The sequence below is a fragment of the Sprattus sprattus genome (genome assembly GCF_963457725.1).
Source record: "Sprattus sprattus genome assembly, chromosome: 1".
NCBI classification, from domain to species: domain Eukaryota; kingdom Metazoa; phylum Chordata; class Actinopteri; order Clupeiformes; family Clupeidae; genus Sprattus; species Sprattus sprattus.
Window position 1 is genome coordinate 66,701,853 of NC_137920.1, and position 18,831 is coordinate 66,720,683.

General features: G+C 41.0%; 2 protein-coding genes across 2 annotated transcripts; one reads left to right on the top strand and one right to left on the bottom strand.

The window, feature by feature from the left end:
• Nucleotides 1–6,390: 6,390 nt before the first annotated feature.
• On the bottom strand, nt 6,391–12,252 carry qpctlb (glutaminyl-peptide cyclotransferase-like b; the record flags this gene model as incomplete). Its single annotated transcript, XM_080845986.1, has 7 exons — nt 6,391–6,536; nt 6,983–7,099; nt 7,457–7,556; nt 8,717–8,881; nt 11,232–11,525; nt 11,722–11,868; nt 12,115–12,252. The coding sequence occupies 7 exons, from the start codon at nt 12,250–12,252 to the stop codon at nt 6,391–6,393; spliced, it is 1,107 nt and encodes a 368-aa protein (XP_080702112.1).
• A 1,627-nt stretch (nt 12,253–13,879) lies between these two features.
• meiosin (meiosis initiator) lies at nt 13,880–18,348 on the top strand (the record flags this gene model as incomplete). Its single annotated transcript, XM_080853870.1, has 11 exons — nt 13,880–13,932; nt 14,142–14,244; nt 14,392–14,497; nt 14,763–14,887; nt 15,122–15,308; nt 15,402–15,480; nt 15,760–15,974; nt 16,666–16,733; nt 17,092–17,318; nt 17,897–17,986; nt 18,102–18,348. 11 exons carry the CDS (start codon nt 13,880–13,882, stop codon nt 18,346–18,348), a joined length of 1,500 nt encoding a protein of 499 aa, XP_080709996.1.
• Nucleotides 18,349–18,831: the final 483 nt, after the last annotated feature.

The window sequence follows — 18,831 nt, forward strand, 5'->3', positions numbered from 1 at the left end:
CCAATATGTCATGGAACGACTGATGGTGTATGCATGGTAGGCCTTTATCAAGTCTGAACCTTTTTAATTGTAAATTATTTAAAATGGGATGTACAACTATATGAATGCATTCATAGTTACATACCTCCGTGTGTATTTAATTGTTTTACATTGGCTGTTCTGCAGTGGCGTAGTGTTCTGTGCCAAGTGTGCGTGAGATTTGGTTATGAAAACAACAAATGCTGTGGGATAGTAGTCCAGTATTGAGAGTTTATTATTACACTTATACAGTATGTAACAAAGAACTGTAGACAATGTCCTTATCATCCGTGTCCATCCTGGTATTTATGAACCTTGTGCAACCCGAGGGTCTGATCTGCTTTGAGATAACTGGTCAAAAAAGAGGCTTCAGCAGCCCACTTGACAATACAAGACCTTACACAATGATGTCCAGTGGACGACATCCGTGAGGCTATTATCAAGATTCAAAGTAAAACATTTCTGAGCGTCATTACCGATATAATACATGAGAAATGCCAACTCTTGGCTTTTACTTTGTCTCAGCTCTCTCCTTTGTTCCTGGAGAAGGACCCCAGTTGTTTGGTGTTCACATCTTTCAGTTGCTCAAGCTGTCGCTGTGCACGTCTGAATAAGTATTCTATGTGCATCACATCAGTCTTCTTAATGCGAGCATTCTCTCGGAATTCATCTCGAATCCGCGGTATGAATCCAGGTTTCTCCTGTCCAGCGCGCATGAATTCTCGATACAGCGATAGAATTTGCTTCTGTAATTTGCTGTGGCGGACCATTGTGCATCAACAAGGACCATGGAAAACAGCTTTTTTGCAGTCGACGTAGATTTATTGGTCCAAACAGCAGCAGCAGACTAAACTTCTGAAAATGAAAGCATAATTTTCATGAGAAAGGCAGATATCTTCTACTGCCATACAAAATTGTATTGTTTCGTTTGCAACGAGGGCAGAATTGCAATCCAGTTCAGTCCGGGCGTCTTACAAAAGTTTTACTTGTCATTCATAAACAGGGTACTCATCGTCATTGGGAAAGAAAGACACTCTTTTAAAATGGACATTTTTCGTAAAATATTATTTAAACTGAACAAGAGAGCTGCAACGGGTCTGCTTCGGGTTGGTCGGTCTGGCCATTACGGCATGTCAGGTAATGTAGTATGCCGTGTTAGGTCTACGTACTTGCAATAGACACTACGGCATTGACATTAGTTCACTAACACTGTTGCATTTAGCCGCAAAATAGTCTAATTGCGTTAATGTAATTCACAGTGTCGTGCTGTTAGAGCTGTAATACATGCTGGATAGCCATGTCTTTCTATATCATTTCGCAGTAACTTAGCCTTCAGATAGCGAACCTTACCTTGATCTGTGACCATAAATAACTGCGTCACCTGTTGAAAAATCGTATTGAAATTGTCCTGCTACTGGTGCTAGTCATTTCAATGCAAACCTACAGAAAGACAGTTTACTACACTTCAGTCGTTAGCTTCATGTATGGCAGCATGACCTTATGTTTTGGTTTGCCTGTGCTTACATCATGACGCCTGTTGGCGCAAAAATAATGGTTAAATATCTACATTGCCCTCTAGTGCCCTGGATGTGTTTCGAAGCCCTGTGGACAGACAGGGATTAAAGCATTCCGGCACCGTGCCGGATTTCCGGCGTGTGGCTTTTGGCTGCGGAAAAAAAGTCTAATATAATTATATATATTTTTTTTTTAACACACGTCTCGATATCATCACCATTACTTTCGAGTTTATGAGTTCGTCTGCCAATGATATGAAAGGAGCACAACTTTCAGGCGCTCAAAATAACATTATTAGCCAATCAGAAGTAGATTGGGGCGGGTCTTGTGAAAATGTGCTTTCAGCACCGGCTTTTCTATATGGCTCTGCCTTATGCTACGTAGAGACAAACGTAGAGATACTGTCACACCGAAGCAGAGTAAATTCAAGAATCCTTGGGATGATGCCCTCCTAGTTGATAAAGGATTGAAAAATACATGGCGCTGGGCATGGATAGAAGAGATGGGGAAGGACGGTAAGCCTTTTGGTAGCCGGTGTAAGAAGTTAAGAGAAGCAGGTGCTCTCTTGAGCTCAAGAAAGCTTCTGTATGCAACTAGCGGGGGAAAAGTGCTTCCAGTGCTTCCACTTCATCACCCGCTCATAGAGCAGTTCGCGCTATCCAACACACAACGCTTTTACAACCACATCTGATGTACCAGCATCAATAACTGACCGTTAATGTGCCCTGAAATACGCTTGTGTACGTTCATCGCAGAACACAATCTGTCTTCCAGGCTCGCCCAACCCCTGTTGAATATATGCCAAAAAATCGCTGAAGTCAAAATTGCTTTGAATAAACTGTCAATATCCAATCAGCATGCCAGCTATTTTAACACATGGCATAACACCAGAGTCCAAAAGACGTATTTCGGAAAAGCTAAAAAACGGCATGTTTTTCTTAAATGTCGACAAATTCACCAACAACAACATAGACAATGTCCTCGTTCGTTTTTTGGATGAAGATGACAATGCATTCAAAACGTAACACTTGCCAGGCAGGAACATGAATATAGCCAATGCCTCAGCACTTACTGCTAGAATAAAATATGTACATTTTAATTTACGATTATTTCTTTTGAACAAAGTAATTATGGAACTGTTGCAATATAAATCTGTATTATCTACGTGTATTATCTACACTGTTGCACTTCAACGGTTTAAAAAGTGGATCACTGTCCTTTTTCATAGATCCTCAATGAAATGGTTGCAAATCAAATCTTCTTCCACTGACTGAATTTCACATACCCTTATAACATGTCACCTTATGATTGTAGGTCATCTTGAAATCTTCCAAGGACAAAGCTTAGCAGCAAAACTTGATATCAAGAGAAATCGTAAATGCTACATGTGTTAGTACCATATTGTAGTGAGGTGGAGTACTATTGCTGACCTTCTTGGGATTGCAGTTTCAAAAGTCCCACCATAATCTGCCATCATTCATTTCTAAATGTTTTTTTTTTTTTTTTTTGACCCTGTAAATGTGTGCACCACCGGACCACACACCCCCTCGCACTCAACCACATTCAAAAAAAGTTCAGGCACAGGATTTTTTTTGGCTTTAAACCCTGGGACAGATAGACGCCCGGTGCCAACGTAGCCCCCACACATTGGAGAGGTGAAGACTCCTGCCTAAACAAACGCTAAAGTAAACTATGGAGCTGCGGGTTTTCTGGATAAAAAGCACTATATACATTTCTCAACTGATTTCACTGAGTCGTTTTTATATTCAAGGGTTTATGATCTATGTGGAGTACCAAAAAGGTTTTGTCTCCATGTTACTAAGACTTAGAATCCCGATAGATAGGCTATATAATCGCCATACATACATACAGTGCCCTCCACAAATATTGGCACCCCTAGTGAATATGAGCTAAACAGGCTATAAAGAAATATGTCTTTGCTGTTAATCCTCTTGGTTTTTCACTCAAAATATTCACAAACATCTTACCTTTTCATTGAAGTAAAATTATTCAAAGAAAAAAAAAACAATGACATTAAATAAATATTTTTCCCCAAAACACGAGTGCCACAATTATTGGCAACCCTTAATGTAATGTTTTGTGCAGCCTCAATTTGCCAAGATAATAGCTCTGAGTCTTCTCCTATAATGCGTGAGGAGGTTAGTGAACACATGGCACGGGATCTGAGACCATTCCTACATGCAGTATCTCTTCAGATCCTTCAGAATCTGAGGTCAACGTACGAAACTTGGCTACAGCTCATCTCACAGATTTTCTATGGGGTTTAGGTCAGGGGACTGTGATGGCCATGGCAAAACCTTTATTCTGTGGTTGGTGAACCATTTTTATGTTGATTTTGAGGTGTGCCTAGGATCATTGTCCTGCTGGAAAGTCCAACCACGGTCCATTTTAAGCTTACTGGAGGGGGCTGTTAGGTTTTCATTTAATATCTGCTGGTATTTGATGGAGTCCATGATACAATGTATCTTACCAAAGATGTCCAGGGCCTTTGGAAGAAAAACAGCCCCACAACATCAAAGATCCGCCACCATACTTCACATTGGGTATGGGGTGCTCTTCTATATGGCTATCTTTCTGTCTATGCCAAACCCACCTCTGAAGTTTGTTGGCAGAAAGCTTTATTTTGGTCTCATCTGACCATATAACTCGGTCCCATTGAAATTTGTCTTACATTTGGCAAACTGTAGGCGCTGTAGTTTGTTGTTGATTGACAGCAGAGGCTTTTTTCTGGCAACACTCCAAAACAACTTGTGGTGATGTACTGTAGGTGGCGTCTGATGGTAGTTTTGGAGACTTTCTGACCCCAAGACTGAGCTAACCTCTACAATTCTCCAGCTGTGATCCTTGAAGATAATTTTGCCAGTAGAACCATCCCCCTCACGGTGCGTGGGGTCAATGTACAGACACGTCCTCTTCCAGGCTGATTCTTAACATCTCCCATCGCTTTAAACTTCTTAATTATTTCCATGACAGTGGAAATGGGTATTTTCAACTGTTTAGAGATTTTCTTGTGTCCATTTCTTGATTTGTGCAGCTCAACCACTTTTCGTCGCACATCGTCACTGAGTTATTTGGGTCTTTCCCATAGTGATGAATGACTAATGGAATGTGGCCTGTGTCACCTCATATTTGTACGCCAGTGGAACTGGAAGTCATGGTTGATCTCATAAGAGTTCCTTATCAAACAGGTGAACTTAAAAATGTAAAATATGACTTCAATATACTTCAGTTAGATTTTAATTAAAGATTTTTCTAGGGGTGCCAATAATTGTGGCACACATGTTTTGGGGGAAAATATTTATTTAATGTCAACAGTTTTTTTTTCTTTCAATAATTTTACTTCAATGAAAAGGTAAGATTTTTGTGAATATTTTGAGTGAAAAACCAAGAGGATTAACAGCAAGGCATATTTTTTATAGCCTGTTTAGCTCATATTCACTAGGGGTGCCAATATTTTTGGAGGGCACTGTACATACATGTGTCTATGATAATCGCTGCTAGACGCTCACTTTTGTGCTCCCAAAGCTCATTCACTTTAAAATACTGAAACAAATTCTAAACTATCGAAATAGTGTTTCTTTAACATCTAATAATTGATCGTCATTGAGAAAAATTGAACAAAATATGCAAATAGCCTGCCCCTACAACCACAGCCGAAACGCAGGTTTTGTTACAATGTGTCTGGTTTAGTCTATATGTCTGGTTTACATATACACACTAGTTTAGTTGTTTTCTACTTACTACTTGCCTGCAGAGTGCATCTACACGCTACTTGCAACCACGTTAGGAAGGCCTTTATATTATTATTACTATTATATCATTACTATACACCATTATGGATCAAACCCGAGCACAATGCTCAAAAAGTTGACCTATAGCATGCCTTTAAAAAAAAAACTATTGTGAACTTATACGTTTTTTTTTCTCAATTTTATTCAGAAAAGTACTGTGGCATTACAATATACCAATTTCATCTCTGTGACAAGTGCAATCAGTGTAACTGTATTAAAAAGGTGTGGTCACAGATGACCAGTAAACCCCAAACACACCACACATACTGCAGGTCACCTCGTATCTAACAACACCAACACACCAGCCAGCACCAGCAAGACACCAGTGAGTATTCCTGCCCACTACACATGCTGGGTAGCTTGACAGATGAAGAATTTGTTGCATATAGGCCTAAATGCCGTTACTGACCTACAATTAGCTGTATTTAACCTTTATATATATTTCATATATGTGTGTGTATAGGTTGGCACGATACTGTTGAGACGTCAGATGTTGGCAATTACTCCTGAGTTGCATACCGAAGTCCTGAATGCTGTAGCATAGCTTAATAAATTACATTATTGCATAACTATGTTATTGCACTTCAATAACCTTTCACAGAACCATGGGTTCAAGTTACCAATGCTGGATGCCTTCCGGTGCATTTCTTTCCCTTAAATACCATATTTTAACTCAACATTGTGCACATTGGTGGGTTAGCGTAAACTGGCCATGGAAACAATTCTTCATTGTAAATGGTTTATACAAACCATGTCTTGGCACAGACTCTTATTTGATTCTACTGCTTCTTGTAAACAAGAAGGCGACACCCTGTCAAAATCATACTTTAGGATATGCTATAAAGGCACATAACAAAGGTAGGTAGAGGCTGTAAATACTCTAAATTATTGTCATACAATCAATGCATACTGCAGCATCAAGTTCTGGATTTGCAGTGATATTGGTTCGTTTTGCAGACTGATTTAAAATCAGAATCTGCTCTTCCTCCTCTCTGTTATACATCCAGACAGAAAGTAAAGTGCTGAAGCTGAGGCAAAATAACGTTTAAAGGCCCAGATATTCGGACAAGAACACGGCCAGGACCTTAGTGAGATTCTCCACGGTCTGAATGTGAATGTTGACAGCGGTGTCCTCGAAGGTGTGCATGAACGGGGGGAAGGGTGTGGCGATCATGTGCATCACAGGAACCCCTGCAGGGAGGTGGGGGAGGAGTAGAAGGCATGACAAGGTCATTCGAGAACACACACAGCAAAGCAATCATGGTCAAGTGAGGTTTTTTTTAAATCACACCTCATAATGCTTAGCTGTTTTAACTGGTTTAGACCCAAAAGCAATAAAATGACAAGTTCAATGCAGAAACAATATGACCCAAGTACATTAGGGTGAGGTGGCTCACAACACAAATTTCCTGTTTAATTCAAATTTCTTCTTTAACAAGGCTGTATGTTTCCTCAGTAACCTCAGTAATGTGTTCAGTAAATTAATTCCTTTTTACTAACCAGTAAATTAACAGAAAAGAAGAACACATTTAAATGAGATAGTGTCTGGGTTGGTCGACTGTAGTGCAAGGTTTTGAGTCTAGTAAAGCTAATCTTGCGTAGGCTACTCCGTTTGGTCTGTAGCCTCTCTCCCTCACCCCTATCAAGGAAAGGCATGTGGTCGTCTTCGACTCGTCCCATGTTGACGTCCTTCCTGAAGTAACTCAGCTCATTAGGGTGGGAGGACAGCAGGCCCAGTTTATGCAGTCTTGTCTCTGAGCGCAAGATTGTGGAACAGTAACAGCAAGCAATTAGTCAGTCTAATTAAAACAGTACAGATTAAAAGTATGGGAAGATAAAATAGGTTTACTGGAGTAAAAAAAACGGTTGGATCGAAGTGCTTTTGCTTGCATGTGTCTGAACCTTAAAGTGACATACTGACATTTTGAGAAATAATAATAAAAAAAAAGGGTTCATCACCTTAGTATTATTAAAGAATTTTTGTTTTTGTCACATGAAGTTACTGCTCTTGAACTTCAACAGTGATTACATTTGAACAATATACAATCAAATGAATGTTGATTAATCCCCTGTTCTGACAAAGGGAGCAAATCTAAGCACAAATGCGGTACCTGCAGATATAAGGCGATCAAACCAGCGGGCCGTGTTGTCAAAGTGATTGACGAACATCGGAGCTTGGGCTCCAATTAGGTCCAATAGCAGCAAAAGATCCTAAAACAGAGCACCCAAACACAACAGTTAGCAAACATTTAGACATATGATGCTTATCAAATCAGGGCTCGTATTCACAAAGCATAAGGCTAAGAGTAGCTCCTCACTTGCCTTCTCACTCCTCAGCTCCTTACTTGAGGAATGGGTGTGTCAGTCCTAATTTGGTTGAGAAGTGTGTAGTTGTGCACTCATCTTGTGCGCACATGATTAAGAACTTGTTCCCCCAAGATAACAGCTTGTGCGCACAAAATAAAATATATCACCTTACAGGAAAACTGTGCAAAGACACTCTGTCTGTGGGCAGTGTATTCAGTTATTATTCATTTGTAGCCTAAATGTCATTTATTGATTTATTTATCGTTCTTTGCAGTAGGCTATGAAGCGCATACCTACTCACCAGCACACACCTGTCATTCATCAACCAATCACAGAGGTCCTTGCAAGTAGGCTTGTGCATGAGACTTGCCGTCAGGCAACAGAGTCTTGGCTTAGCAGACAGTTCTCACCATAGCAACAGAGTTGCAGAGTTTAAGCTAAGCTTAGAAGACAGTTCTCACCATAGCAACAGTCTTAGCCTAGCTTGGAACACAGTTCTCGTCATAGCAACAGAGTCTTAGCTTAGCTTAGAAGACAGTTCTCGCCATAGCAACAGAGTCTCAGCTTAGAAGACAGTTCAGCCATAGCAACAGAGTCTCAGCTTAGAAGACAGTTCAGCCATAGCAACAGAGTCTCAGCTTAGAAGACAGTTCAGCCATAGCAACAGAGTCTTAGCTTAGAAGACAGTTCAGCCATAGCAACAGAGTCTTAGCTTAGAAGACAGTTTTCGATTTTCTTTAACAAAGGATTGTCTCTGCAGCTTTGTGATCAACTTTTAGTTAGAAACCTTTAGTGTGACTTAGGAGAACTCTTAGTGGAAAGATAAATGCTTTGTGAATATGATCCCAGGTGCTGAATCAACACTGTAATCCTACCCAATTATATCTGCAAGCACCTGGTCTTATAAAGGCATTGTCAGTTTTCTCACAAAGGTCACACAAAATGATTTGATTATAATATACATACTACTTACATAGAATTAAATGAAAACAATCCTTTTTGCCCCTAATCCCTTTATCATGAGTGTGTGTGTCTTATCTCTATACAACCACTGTGCATCTTACCACCGCGTCAATCAGAGTGGTTTCTGTGGCGCCCGGTGGGTGAGGTGTTTGGGCCATTTGGTCAGCCAGGTGTCGTGAGCCGTAGAGCGAGTCGTTGGCGGTCCACTGTTCAATGGCCTCCTTCCCATCGAAGAAGACCAGCTGCAGGGTCACCTCAGAAATCCTCTTACACGCAGGAAAAGCACAAGGGAATCATCATTCACTGTGCAATGTTGTAGTGTGAGCATGTTGTGGTTGTTCTGAATATTCGAATATTACACACTACCAATGATAAAGCAGGCGCTGCAGAAAAGGAAAAGATTTTTGTCTCTGGCGATAGTGATGACAGTATTTTTTTTTTTTTATAACTTTACGAAGATATTATTTTTCATTTCAACATTCTTTTGGTTTAAAGAAAACATGTAAACCCTATCATTGAGGACAGGAAGTTGGATATATTTCACATGGGATAAATATTAATAGGCCAGTTGTAGACTTGTATGTAAGGTATCCTGTTACTGTAATTGTCTTGAAATCTAATACAACCTTATATTGTTTATTTTGTCTGTGAATATCTCATGTCGGTTGGTTATATTGACTGTATATAGACTGTAGAATGTATACTCTATATACAGTCAATGGTTGGTTGCATTTTATGAATTGCAAGTCATTTGTTATAGAGACCTCACCTTTTGCCCATCAAACCAACCGATGTCATTAATCCCCAATTCATTGAAATTGCTGGACTTCCTGAGTAGCTATAAATAAACACCTTGATGAGGGACAACAAGCTCCGTAAAACTGCTTACAGAGGCCAGTTTCTGAAAGGGCCTGTGTCATCGACTTTCAATGTCGCATCAAATATCCCTGTGGACTGATTTCAAGACTTAAATCAATTTCTCTCACAAAAGCAGCCAGATGAAAGACCTTTGCAAGATATATCGACCATGATCTGTTCCAATGACTTGTTATTACAGCAAACCTTTACACAGGTGGACACAAGTGTACTGGCCCATGTCGGTATTTAACCAAAGATTCATTTTTTTAAACCTACTATACTATGTGTTCGACAGTCAACTGTCAGTGTGAATGACTAAATACAACATACGTTTGACAAATTCTGTTCCTATGATGCACTCCCTTTGTTTACATCAGTTTTTCACCATTCTTTATTGTTCCTGATTCTTCAACATGCTAACTGCCTCCAATAGAAACAAACGCATCACACACAACAACTCCAAAATGATTGGCCTCTCCACCCCCAACCTTTTAGACCTCAACAGCAAAGCTTATCACACGCAGAGCATGTACCATTGCACAGTACCCCAGGTACCCTTCCAACCCATTCTTCACACTGCTCCCATCCGATCACAGAGACAGATCCCTGGCCTGGAAATGGGCACGCTATGGAAGGTTTCATAGTTCCATAGTTTTGTCCCCTTTGTCACAGCATCATCAGAGAAAAGCACCCCAGTGACTATCATGTAAAGATGTGATGTATAAAGTATATCCACCTTATAGACCACCTCGTGGTCATCTAAAATATAAACATTTGCATGATTTGTTTTATGTTGGAAAATTGCCTTTTTCACATGTCATTCATTTTCTTGTTGTATTACAGCAGACTAAATTCTAGAACTGATCCACTGACCTTGGTAGAAGTGTCCTTTAAACTAACTCACATAATTGAAAAAACATATGAATGTAGCATAGTGGAGATATGCTGATTTGTTCATTCTGGCCATATTGCTACCATATGGTCAGGTCAGTGGGCAATTTCATGTGGAGATTTTTCAGAGAAAAGATAATCATTCTGGTGTTCTGTGTCTGTATGGTTAGGATAGCAGAGATCTGATGATTTGATTGCTGTGAGCGCACGTTCAAACGCTCTTGTTGTGAGGCACTGTGGTGCTGTGGCCCATAAAACTGGGGGAGTGGCCAGGGCACAACCCATTGCAGAACTAAACTGTGCCAGTGCCCAACGGATTGCAGAATGCAGAGGCAAACAGTGCCAGGGGCAAACAGTGCCAGCAGACGCTGAAGGAGTGGCACCGTGGGCTAATTAATTTATTATAACGGTCAAAATCACAAGCCGCATCAGCAGACACTTCAGCTGTTCTACATCAAAACCATCAGTCACATCACATGCCAGTCTACTTAGGTGAAGTGTGTCCTCATCAAACGCCACAGCTCCTCACTCCTGCCACACTCCAAGAATCACATCCACTGAGATCAGCTGAATAGCTTCAGCTCCTCACTATCTGTTTGGGTTCTGTCTTGTTCAAATGTATAACATGTTTGTTTAAAATCTCTGAATTACACGCATACACAAACCAAACTTTTACTCATAAACCAATCTATAACCATAACACATGTAAGCTTTTACACATAAACCAAGCTAATAACCAGAAAACATGTACACTTTTACACATAAACCCAGCTATAACCAGAAAACATGTAAACAGCCCAAAACTTACAGAACAACATTTTTTTTTTTCAATCTGTCCCTTCCATCCTCATACCTTTCGCCACCTACCTGTTGTTTCATCACCCTAAGGTGCTCATCCAGCGCTGTCACCAGCTCCAGTATCATGGCACAAGGCACTGCAGAGTCACTGGCGCCCACAAATACCTTGACGGGGCCGCTGGGGGACAGGCGCAGGGCCTTGGTGTCGTAGTGGCAGGCCAGCAGCAGCCTCCGCGGGGCCCCGGGGTCCAGCACCGCCAGGATGTTGGAAAAGTTAATGGAGCCTCGAGGGGTGTGATGGTTGAAGGAGTCGAACTGAACTGTCCAGCCAGCAGACAGTGTGTACAATCGATTGGATATGTGCTGTAAAAAGAAAACGGTGGCAAAACTATTATATTACATTTCATATACTCCAACCTATATTTCTATGCAGACACCAAGAGAACATTCAAAATCTGGAACAAATCTTATCTGCATATAGCAAAATCTAAATCTAGCACATATATTTAGAACTTAAAATAATGTCTAGTCTTAAATAGCGTGCTGAACTGTGCCTGACCTTCCGCACGGCACGGCTCCCTTTGCTGCCCGGCAGTCTCTCAATGAGGATGGGTTTAAGGAGAGCATGCCACAACCTCTGCCCATCCACCTGGGACACGAGTCTTCGCACCAGGGCTACGGTGCGCCTCCGAGGTCTGTGAGTAAGCTGAGGGAGTGAAGTAAACGAATATTAAAGAGTGGTTTATTCCTTTTTAATATGAATTATGGATTGTCAGTGTGTGCTTGCAGTGGGATACAGGCGAAGTAAGTGTTACGTATTAATATTTAAACTTAACAATGCTATAATGACTTTGAGTAACCAATAAAAAAAACAAGTTTATATGAAGTAGTCTGGGTACAATTCAGATACCTTTCAGAATAAAAGATGCCTGCCTGGTACTGGCCTACTTACCTTATCCTTTGTTAGGTCAGGTATGTGGATGAGAACTTCGTCAGTGTTTGTGTCACTGCTGGACAGAGAGAAGCCGAGTGCCAAGGCAAGTGCCAGCACACCCCATAGACAGAAAAACAGTGCTCTCACGCGACACATTGGCGGGTGGTCGCAACGACAGATTGACTTGCCGACTGTCAACTGCGCAGCCCGGTAACGCAACCTCATCCCAGGTCAGGAAGCACTGTAATACAACGATAAGAGGTTAGCGAAAGACATACCGAGTGTTCACAAGCTCACCTTCTGCAAAGCCTACCTCACCGTGTGTCCTACACATTATCGTTAGTCTACGTAGCCCACCGAATTGCGAAAGCCAGAAAATATCCTTTGCTAACCTCACATCCTCCCGGTACTTTTGACATTGTACGTCGGTAACACTAATGAACCACGGAGCGTTAAACACAGTGCCACATGGATTTTGTGTTATCCCTGACTGTTAGGTCTGGCGAAAAACTGACTGCGCAAAAATCCGAGTTAACTTCACGTTGTGGTCTTACAAGTATATAGCATATAGCCTAACACTAATGTCATTCAGATAGTCTTAACAGTAATGTATAATTCTGGTGCGTAGCCTACCTCGGAATAGTCTACAAAAGAGTTTTTAATATCCTAGAGAACACGGTCCTTTTTCTATTGACCCTGTATTGCACTGTCATTCCGGACAAGATCTATAGCCTATGTTTCCAAAAAAAATCCTAGCGAGACTGAACCAATCTGCGCAGCACTGTAGCCTTGGCTACTCACACTCAATGTGACTACTAGACTGCTCTCGATGTAGGTTACTGATGGATATCATGTGGCTGCACCGTTCAGCCGACTGATGGAGCAGCCATCATTTTCAAAAGTGAAACATTTGCTTAATTTATTATTTTCTTTCATTTTCATGATTTAAATGTTCTGGCTAAATAAATTCGATTTAGTCAAATAATTACTGAACCTATAATAAAACAAACCCAAAAATGTTTCTCGAAATGCTATAAATGGCCCATTCATGCCGTTGAACACAAGTACGTGAAAGCGAGGAAACTGGTATTATTTTTCCAGTTCTACAACAACTGCGACATAAAGCGATGTCAGTTGCTTCACACAAGTTATTCACCCGCTCAAAAGGCTGAGAATTCTTTCCGCTAAGCAACCATGCAGCAACGCCAGCAACCAATTACTTTTTTGGAACGTTTCTGGTATCCATTCACGTTTTCAATTATAACTTCGAATCACTGTAAGTGTGTTATGATTGGTTCCTGCCACATTCCAAATGAACCAGGCTGAACCAATGGTTGTTCGTGACACCATACGCAAAAAGTTCTTCCAAGCAGATTTTTTACACAGATATTTTGAAACCTGACACTGGGAGGCAACGACGTTTTTTTTACCCTGTAACTGGTAAGCAAATAATATATTTAAATGACAAAACGAGTTGTCAGTTTCTTTTTAAATAATGTTTAATATAGTTTTAATTCCGTGCGAGATAACTTTTTGCTCAGAAGTCGATCTACATCATTTTTCTAGCTAGCACTCTAGATAACGGCCAATCAAGGTCCATAAGTAGCTAACTGCCATACAAATTAACCTTAACTTTCTAGTTGATACTCTCAAAAAATGTCACTACTGAAGTGGAATGTTATAGAACGGAAATCAACGTAAACAGTGGTAATTTGAGCAGTGTGACATAATTTGACAGCATTTCAATAATCTTTCAGCCTAGCCCTACTACCAGGAGTTTTAAATGGCACGAACTAACATCTCCGAGCAAAGGGCCAAGACTCAAAGGAGAAGGCAGTAAGTAATTGTATTTAAGTACGTTGTATTTAAATTAATGTTGTGTTGTAGTACCATACAGTAGATACAGTTAATGTTATCGTGTGTGTTGAAGAAGCACACAATCAGTACTGTCCAACTGTACAGTCCTGTTAAATGGTTAGCGTAAGTGAACATATTCATATTCAAAACAAGCTTCATGTATGCTGATATCAATCTGTGATTCTTAGTGAAGTGCGGCACGCCTGTGGTACAAACTGGAACAACAACCTGAGAGAAATTGCGAGTTTACTTCCGATTTCTGACACAATGCATGGTAGAGGACTCACAAAGGTATACTAATGTTGTGACATGACCGTCTTCTCTTTTCTACTCAACCACCCCCCACCTTACACCATGCATTGTTAAAACTCTGTTTTAGTTCCTGGCTGTACGAAATACCAGTCAGCCTACAGCGTGAAGTCGTTTTTCTGTTCACAGAAAGAGACACTGGTCCACATGTTGTGGTACTTTGAGTTTCTCCAGACACATATAGAGAATCTACAGGGTCGTCTGCCTCCCCACTGTCTACCGGTTAATGAAGCAGGTAAGCCACATCTACGATGCGTTTTTTAACCATGACGGTTTTTAAGTCATCTAGTGTTATTTGCAAACATGTTCGCAAACCAGTTTTCGCCTTGTAATGGTTGGGTATTAAGTGTACACTAATAAGGGAATTTCAGCATAAGGCAGCAACATAAGGATATAGTACACATATAGGTGAAAAATGTGGTACAATTTGTAAATGTGTCAGTGGCTTTTGTAAATAAAACACTTTTCTAACCCTCTTTGTGATATTGCTGGTTGTATAGAGTCTGAATCGGAGAGCGAAGAGAGCATCACGTCAGAGCCTGAAACCCCCCCAGCTACTCTGCAGACCAAACGCAAAAAACGCACGTGTGTTCGTTCACAGAGATGTTCCCAACTTCCTGCTGGTGTGTACAACAACTTAAGTTATGATCTCCATACACAGCTAAAGTCATGATCTACATAGACAACTAAAGTCATGATCTCCATAGACAACTAAAGTCATGATATCCACACACAGCTATTGTCATGATCTCCATACACAGCTAAAGTCATGATATCCACGCACACAGCTATTGTCATGATGCAGAGATGTTTTGATACAGCTCCTTCTAACACAACAGGGCCGTTAATAAGCCTGAAGAGTGAGTTGGACATCGGTGAGATAAAAACAGAGTTTGTTCCTGAGGAAGACGGCCAGCCTCCGCTCATGTGGCAGAGTGCGTATAACTGGACAGAGCCCATATCTGACTCAGACTCCCTGTCGACAAGCTCCCCCGACTCTGTATACAGCCTTAGTCTGCTACAGACAGGGAGTGCTGCTAATGGAGGTGAAACCTCTTTTGTCCTCTATTAATTTGAAATAAAAAGGTTAATGTGGTTTATAATGATTAAACTGTGGGTCTTTATTTATTCATGTCAAGGGCATTGCTCTGCTTGTGATGGCCGAACTAGCAGTGAAGATGGAAGTCCTGGACAGTCTCAGTCCACTCCACCAACAGGGTAGGTGAAATCGACCATATTTGCATAACCTGGATAACTGTTCATCAGTTCGCAAGCTAGACAGCTTTTTGTCTGTTGGCTAGATGGCTTGCTATGTGGGTTAATGCCTCTTTAAAATAAATATTGTATTAATTTGTGCTGATTTTTGAACAAATGGAATGTCACAGTTTGAACTGTAGGGTTATATTTAAGAATCAGGGGGCGAGATTAGTATGATGAGCATCACTCACTGTAGAGTGTTTGTATGTTGTGTGTCTATGTTTGTGTGTGTTTCCCAAGGTCGACGCTGAGGTCCTTGAAAGAGCACATGTGTAGGGTGGTTCGGTACGGTGAGGAGAGCGAGTCGGGTTGTAGCCTAGGCTCCACACCCTGCATGCCCAAGATGCCCTCGTTTGGGACGGGCGAGACCCTGAACCTAAGTCCCTCCCTGTTCACCTCCCCCACACGCGGGGTGAAACAAGAGCTGCTGCCACAGGGACAAGAAGACCTGCAGAGTAAGATGCTCATTGGCACACACCTACACTTTTGGCCCTAGTATCGCAGCGGAAAAACACAGACATACCCTGACCCAGTCAGCTAGAAGCAATGCTTCTTGGGGATTTTAAAACATGCATGAAAAGCTACACTTTTGTCAAGGAATTTAAATGCTTAGAACAAATGAAAAAGAACTTCAGTTTATTCCTTGGGAAAGCGTTCCTGGCAAGTGCAGTCCAGAACTCGCAGGGATATTGCCATCTTCTTACAGTGTAATCTTGTCAGGTTTATTAATATTAATATTGACCCGGCTCTGCCCGCTAAGTGTCGATGACCACACATCTAGCTCTCTCTCTCTTAGCGTCTCGTTCTCTGTGCGTGTGCACTAGGATCGATATGTCTGTGCAGCACGTCAAACTAGGGCCCCTGATATCAGAGAAAAACAAGTGTGCTTGTCATATTTCTGCAAGCGTTTGGTAGGGGTGGTAAAGGAGGAGCAAGCCATGTGGCGTTATGAATAAAGACACTAAACACCTGTCATGGAGTTGTACATATTAGATTTTGGGCCTGAATTGGAATTAGGATTGGGCCTGAAAGAAAGGCACAGATATTAAAATTCAAACCAAATAAAGGTTTATATAGACTTCATGTGAGTGATCATTTAAAGGTGTAATGATTTTGCATTAACTGTCGCTATACATTATGTTACAGCTTTGTTTGAGGACGTGTGGGTCAACTCTGAAGTAGCGATTCTTCAGTCCAGCCAATCAAATGACTCAGTAAGACCCTTTGATCCCTGCTTGCATAGCAGTGTTTGTGTTGAATTCTTTCATGAACTTCACTGTCAGAATACAGAGTAGAATGAAATGAAAATGTAAGTGTAAACTCTAATGTAGTTTAATTTAACACGGATACCGTTTGGCAACATTATAAGCGTGTCAAAATGTTTTATTAAAATTGTGTCCGTTTTACAAGACATGTTAAAATTCATGTTTAAATATATAGCATTATTGAACACTGGCTCGATTTGCCTCTATATTGTTATTTAATTGCATACTTTAGACTTCTGCTTCTAGACCAACATTGTGTCATCACTGTGTTTACTGTGGAGTTTGATTAAGCGCGTTTCTGTTGTAGATGCCTGATTGGTCGACCAAGGGCAGGAAGAGAGGCGTGGCCCTGAGGTCTTCTCAGAGCGACGAGGAGGAGGTGGGCTGTGATGATGTCACCTGGACGCCAAAGCTGATGAAGGTGCGCCACCGGAAGAAGCCCAGGGTGAAGGCGAAGACCCCCCCGGACGCCAAGAAGAAGTGTGTCAACGGCTTCATCATGTTCTGTCGCATCAACAGGAAGCTCTACTTGCAGTGAGTTCTCCATATCTGGTCTTTTAGAAGGATCTGGTCTTTGTGACTTTGTCTGTGTAGGCTGCCAAATAATTAATAATATACCTCAAACCACAAACAACACCAAGATCTCACAGAATTCAGTTTGATAGGTTATTGTTAAGGCAGAAGGAGGGATTTAATTATTGGTATTTTGCCAAGGATTTATAGGACTGTGGTCCAACTGGTAGACACACTACCGTTGAAAAGTTTGAGGTCACTTGAAAATGCCCTCGTGTTCAATGGAAACATATATGACATAGGAAGGAAATATGGCAAAATTAAGACGAAATATTGCCATTGACAAGGCTTGAAATGATGATTTTTAATTGAAATAACAATTGTGTCCTTCATACTTTTGTCAGAGAAGCGTCCATTGACAGGAATTACAGGAAACACGGCAAGATGGTGTGAAGTATATCAATGTCACACAGAGATGTGTTTGTAATAACACAGGTTAATGAGCTGTAGTATGGTGTGAATGTTGTTAATATAGTACAGGTTTAATAGTGACAGTAAAATATGTCCTCTGTCTCTTATGCCCTCTCTCTCTCTCCCAGATCTTGCCCTGGAACCTCTTCCACTGGGGTAACCAAGGCTCTGGCAAACATCTGGCACCATCTGCCAAAGCAGGAGAGACACATCTACTGGTCAGTGATCATCTCCCTTCAGTCTCAACGTGAACATTGTTTAAACGTTTATGGGGAAAGTCCCATAGACCTTGCTAAGCTGTGCTCAGTATTAATAACATTATGTAATCTACAGTTTGAAGGCGCGTCGCTACAGCTGTCAGCAGAATCGTAATGTGCGTGCAAAGGAGGTGGAGGAGGATGAGGAGGAGGGCGAGGAGGGCGTGCCGAGCCCCCTGCATGTGCTCCTGGCAGACCGGCGCCTGTGTGCTGCCGCCAGAGGAGAGCGTTGTGCACAACCCACCGTCGGCACCACCAACAAACAATCTGAGGGAGTGGAACATGTGTGGAGGTGGTCAGGTCTTAAGGGGTCACAAAGCTAGATTCTAGAACACTCTGTCATTTTAAGTTATTTTAGGGCACTCAGAACTCCTGTTGCCATGGTTTTACTTTAACAGCACATGATTGGTTTATTAAATTATATTTACTCTCTGATGCATTTCAATTGGACAAGTGCTGTTTAAACCAAATCTATGAGTATTTTTACTGTTTTGTATGGATTGAATGTATTACAGGCTTTTCAGGTTAACTTAATTCAAAATGTGGTCATTGCTATAAAGTACTTTATATAGACAATTTTTGGGGTAAACGGGGCTAATGTAACCTTACCTTTCTGTTACCTTATTTCACCTATTTTATTGTTTAATTGATATTAATATTATTCCAAATGTGAAAGGTTTGTAATAGTGGAAAAAACATTTTCATGTTGTGTTTATTAATGTTTGAGGTATTTTTTCAGTGAAAATCAGAAAGGCAGAGAGATTTAATATTTGAAAGACAGACTCCATGATGTGGTATGATAGATG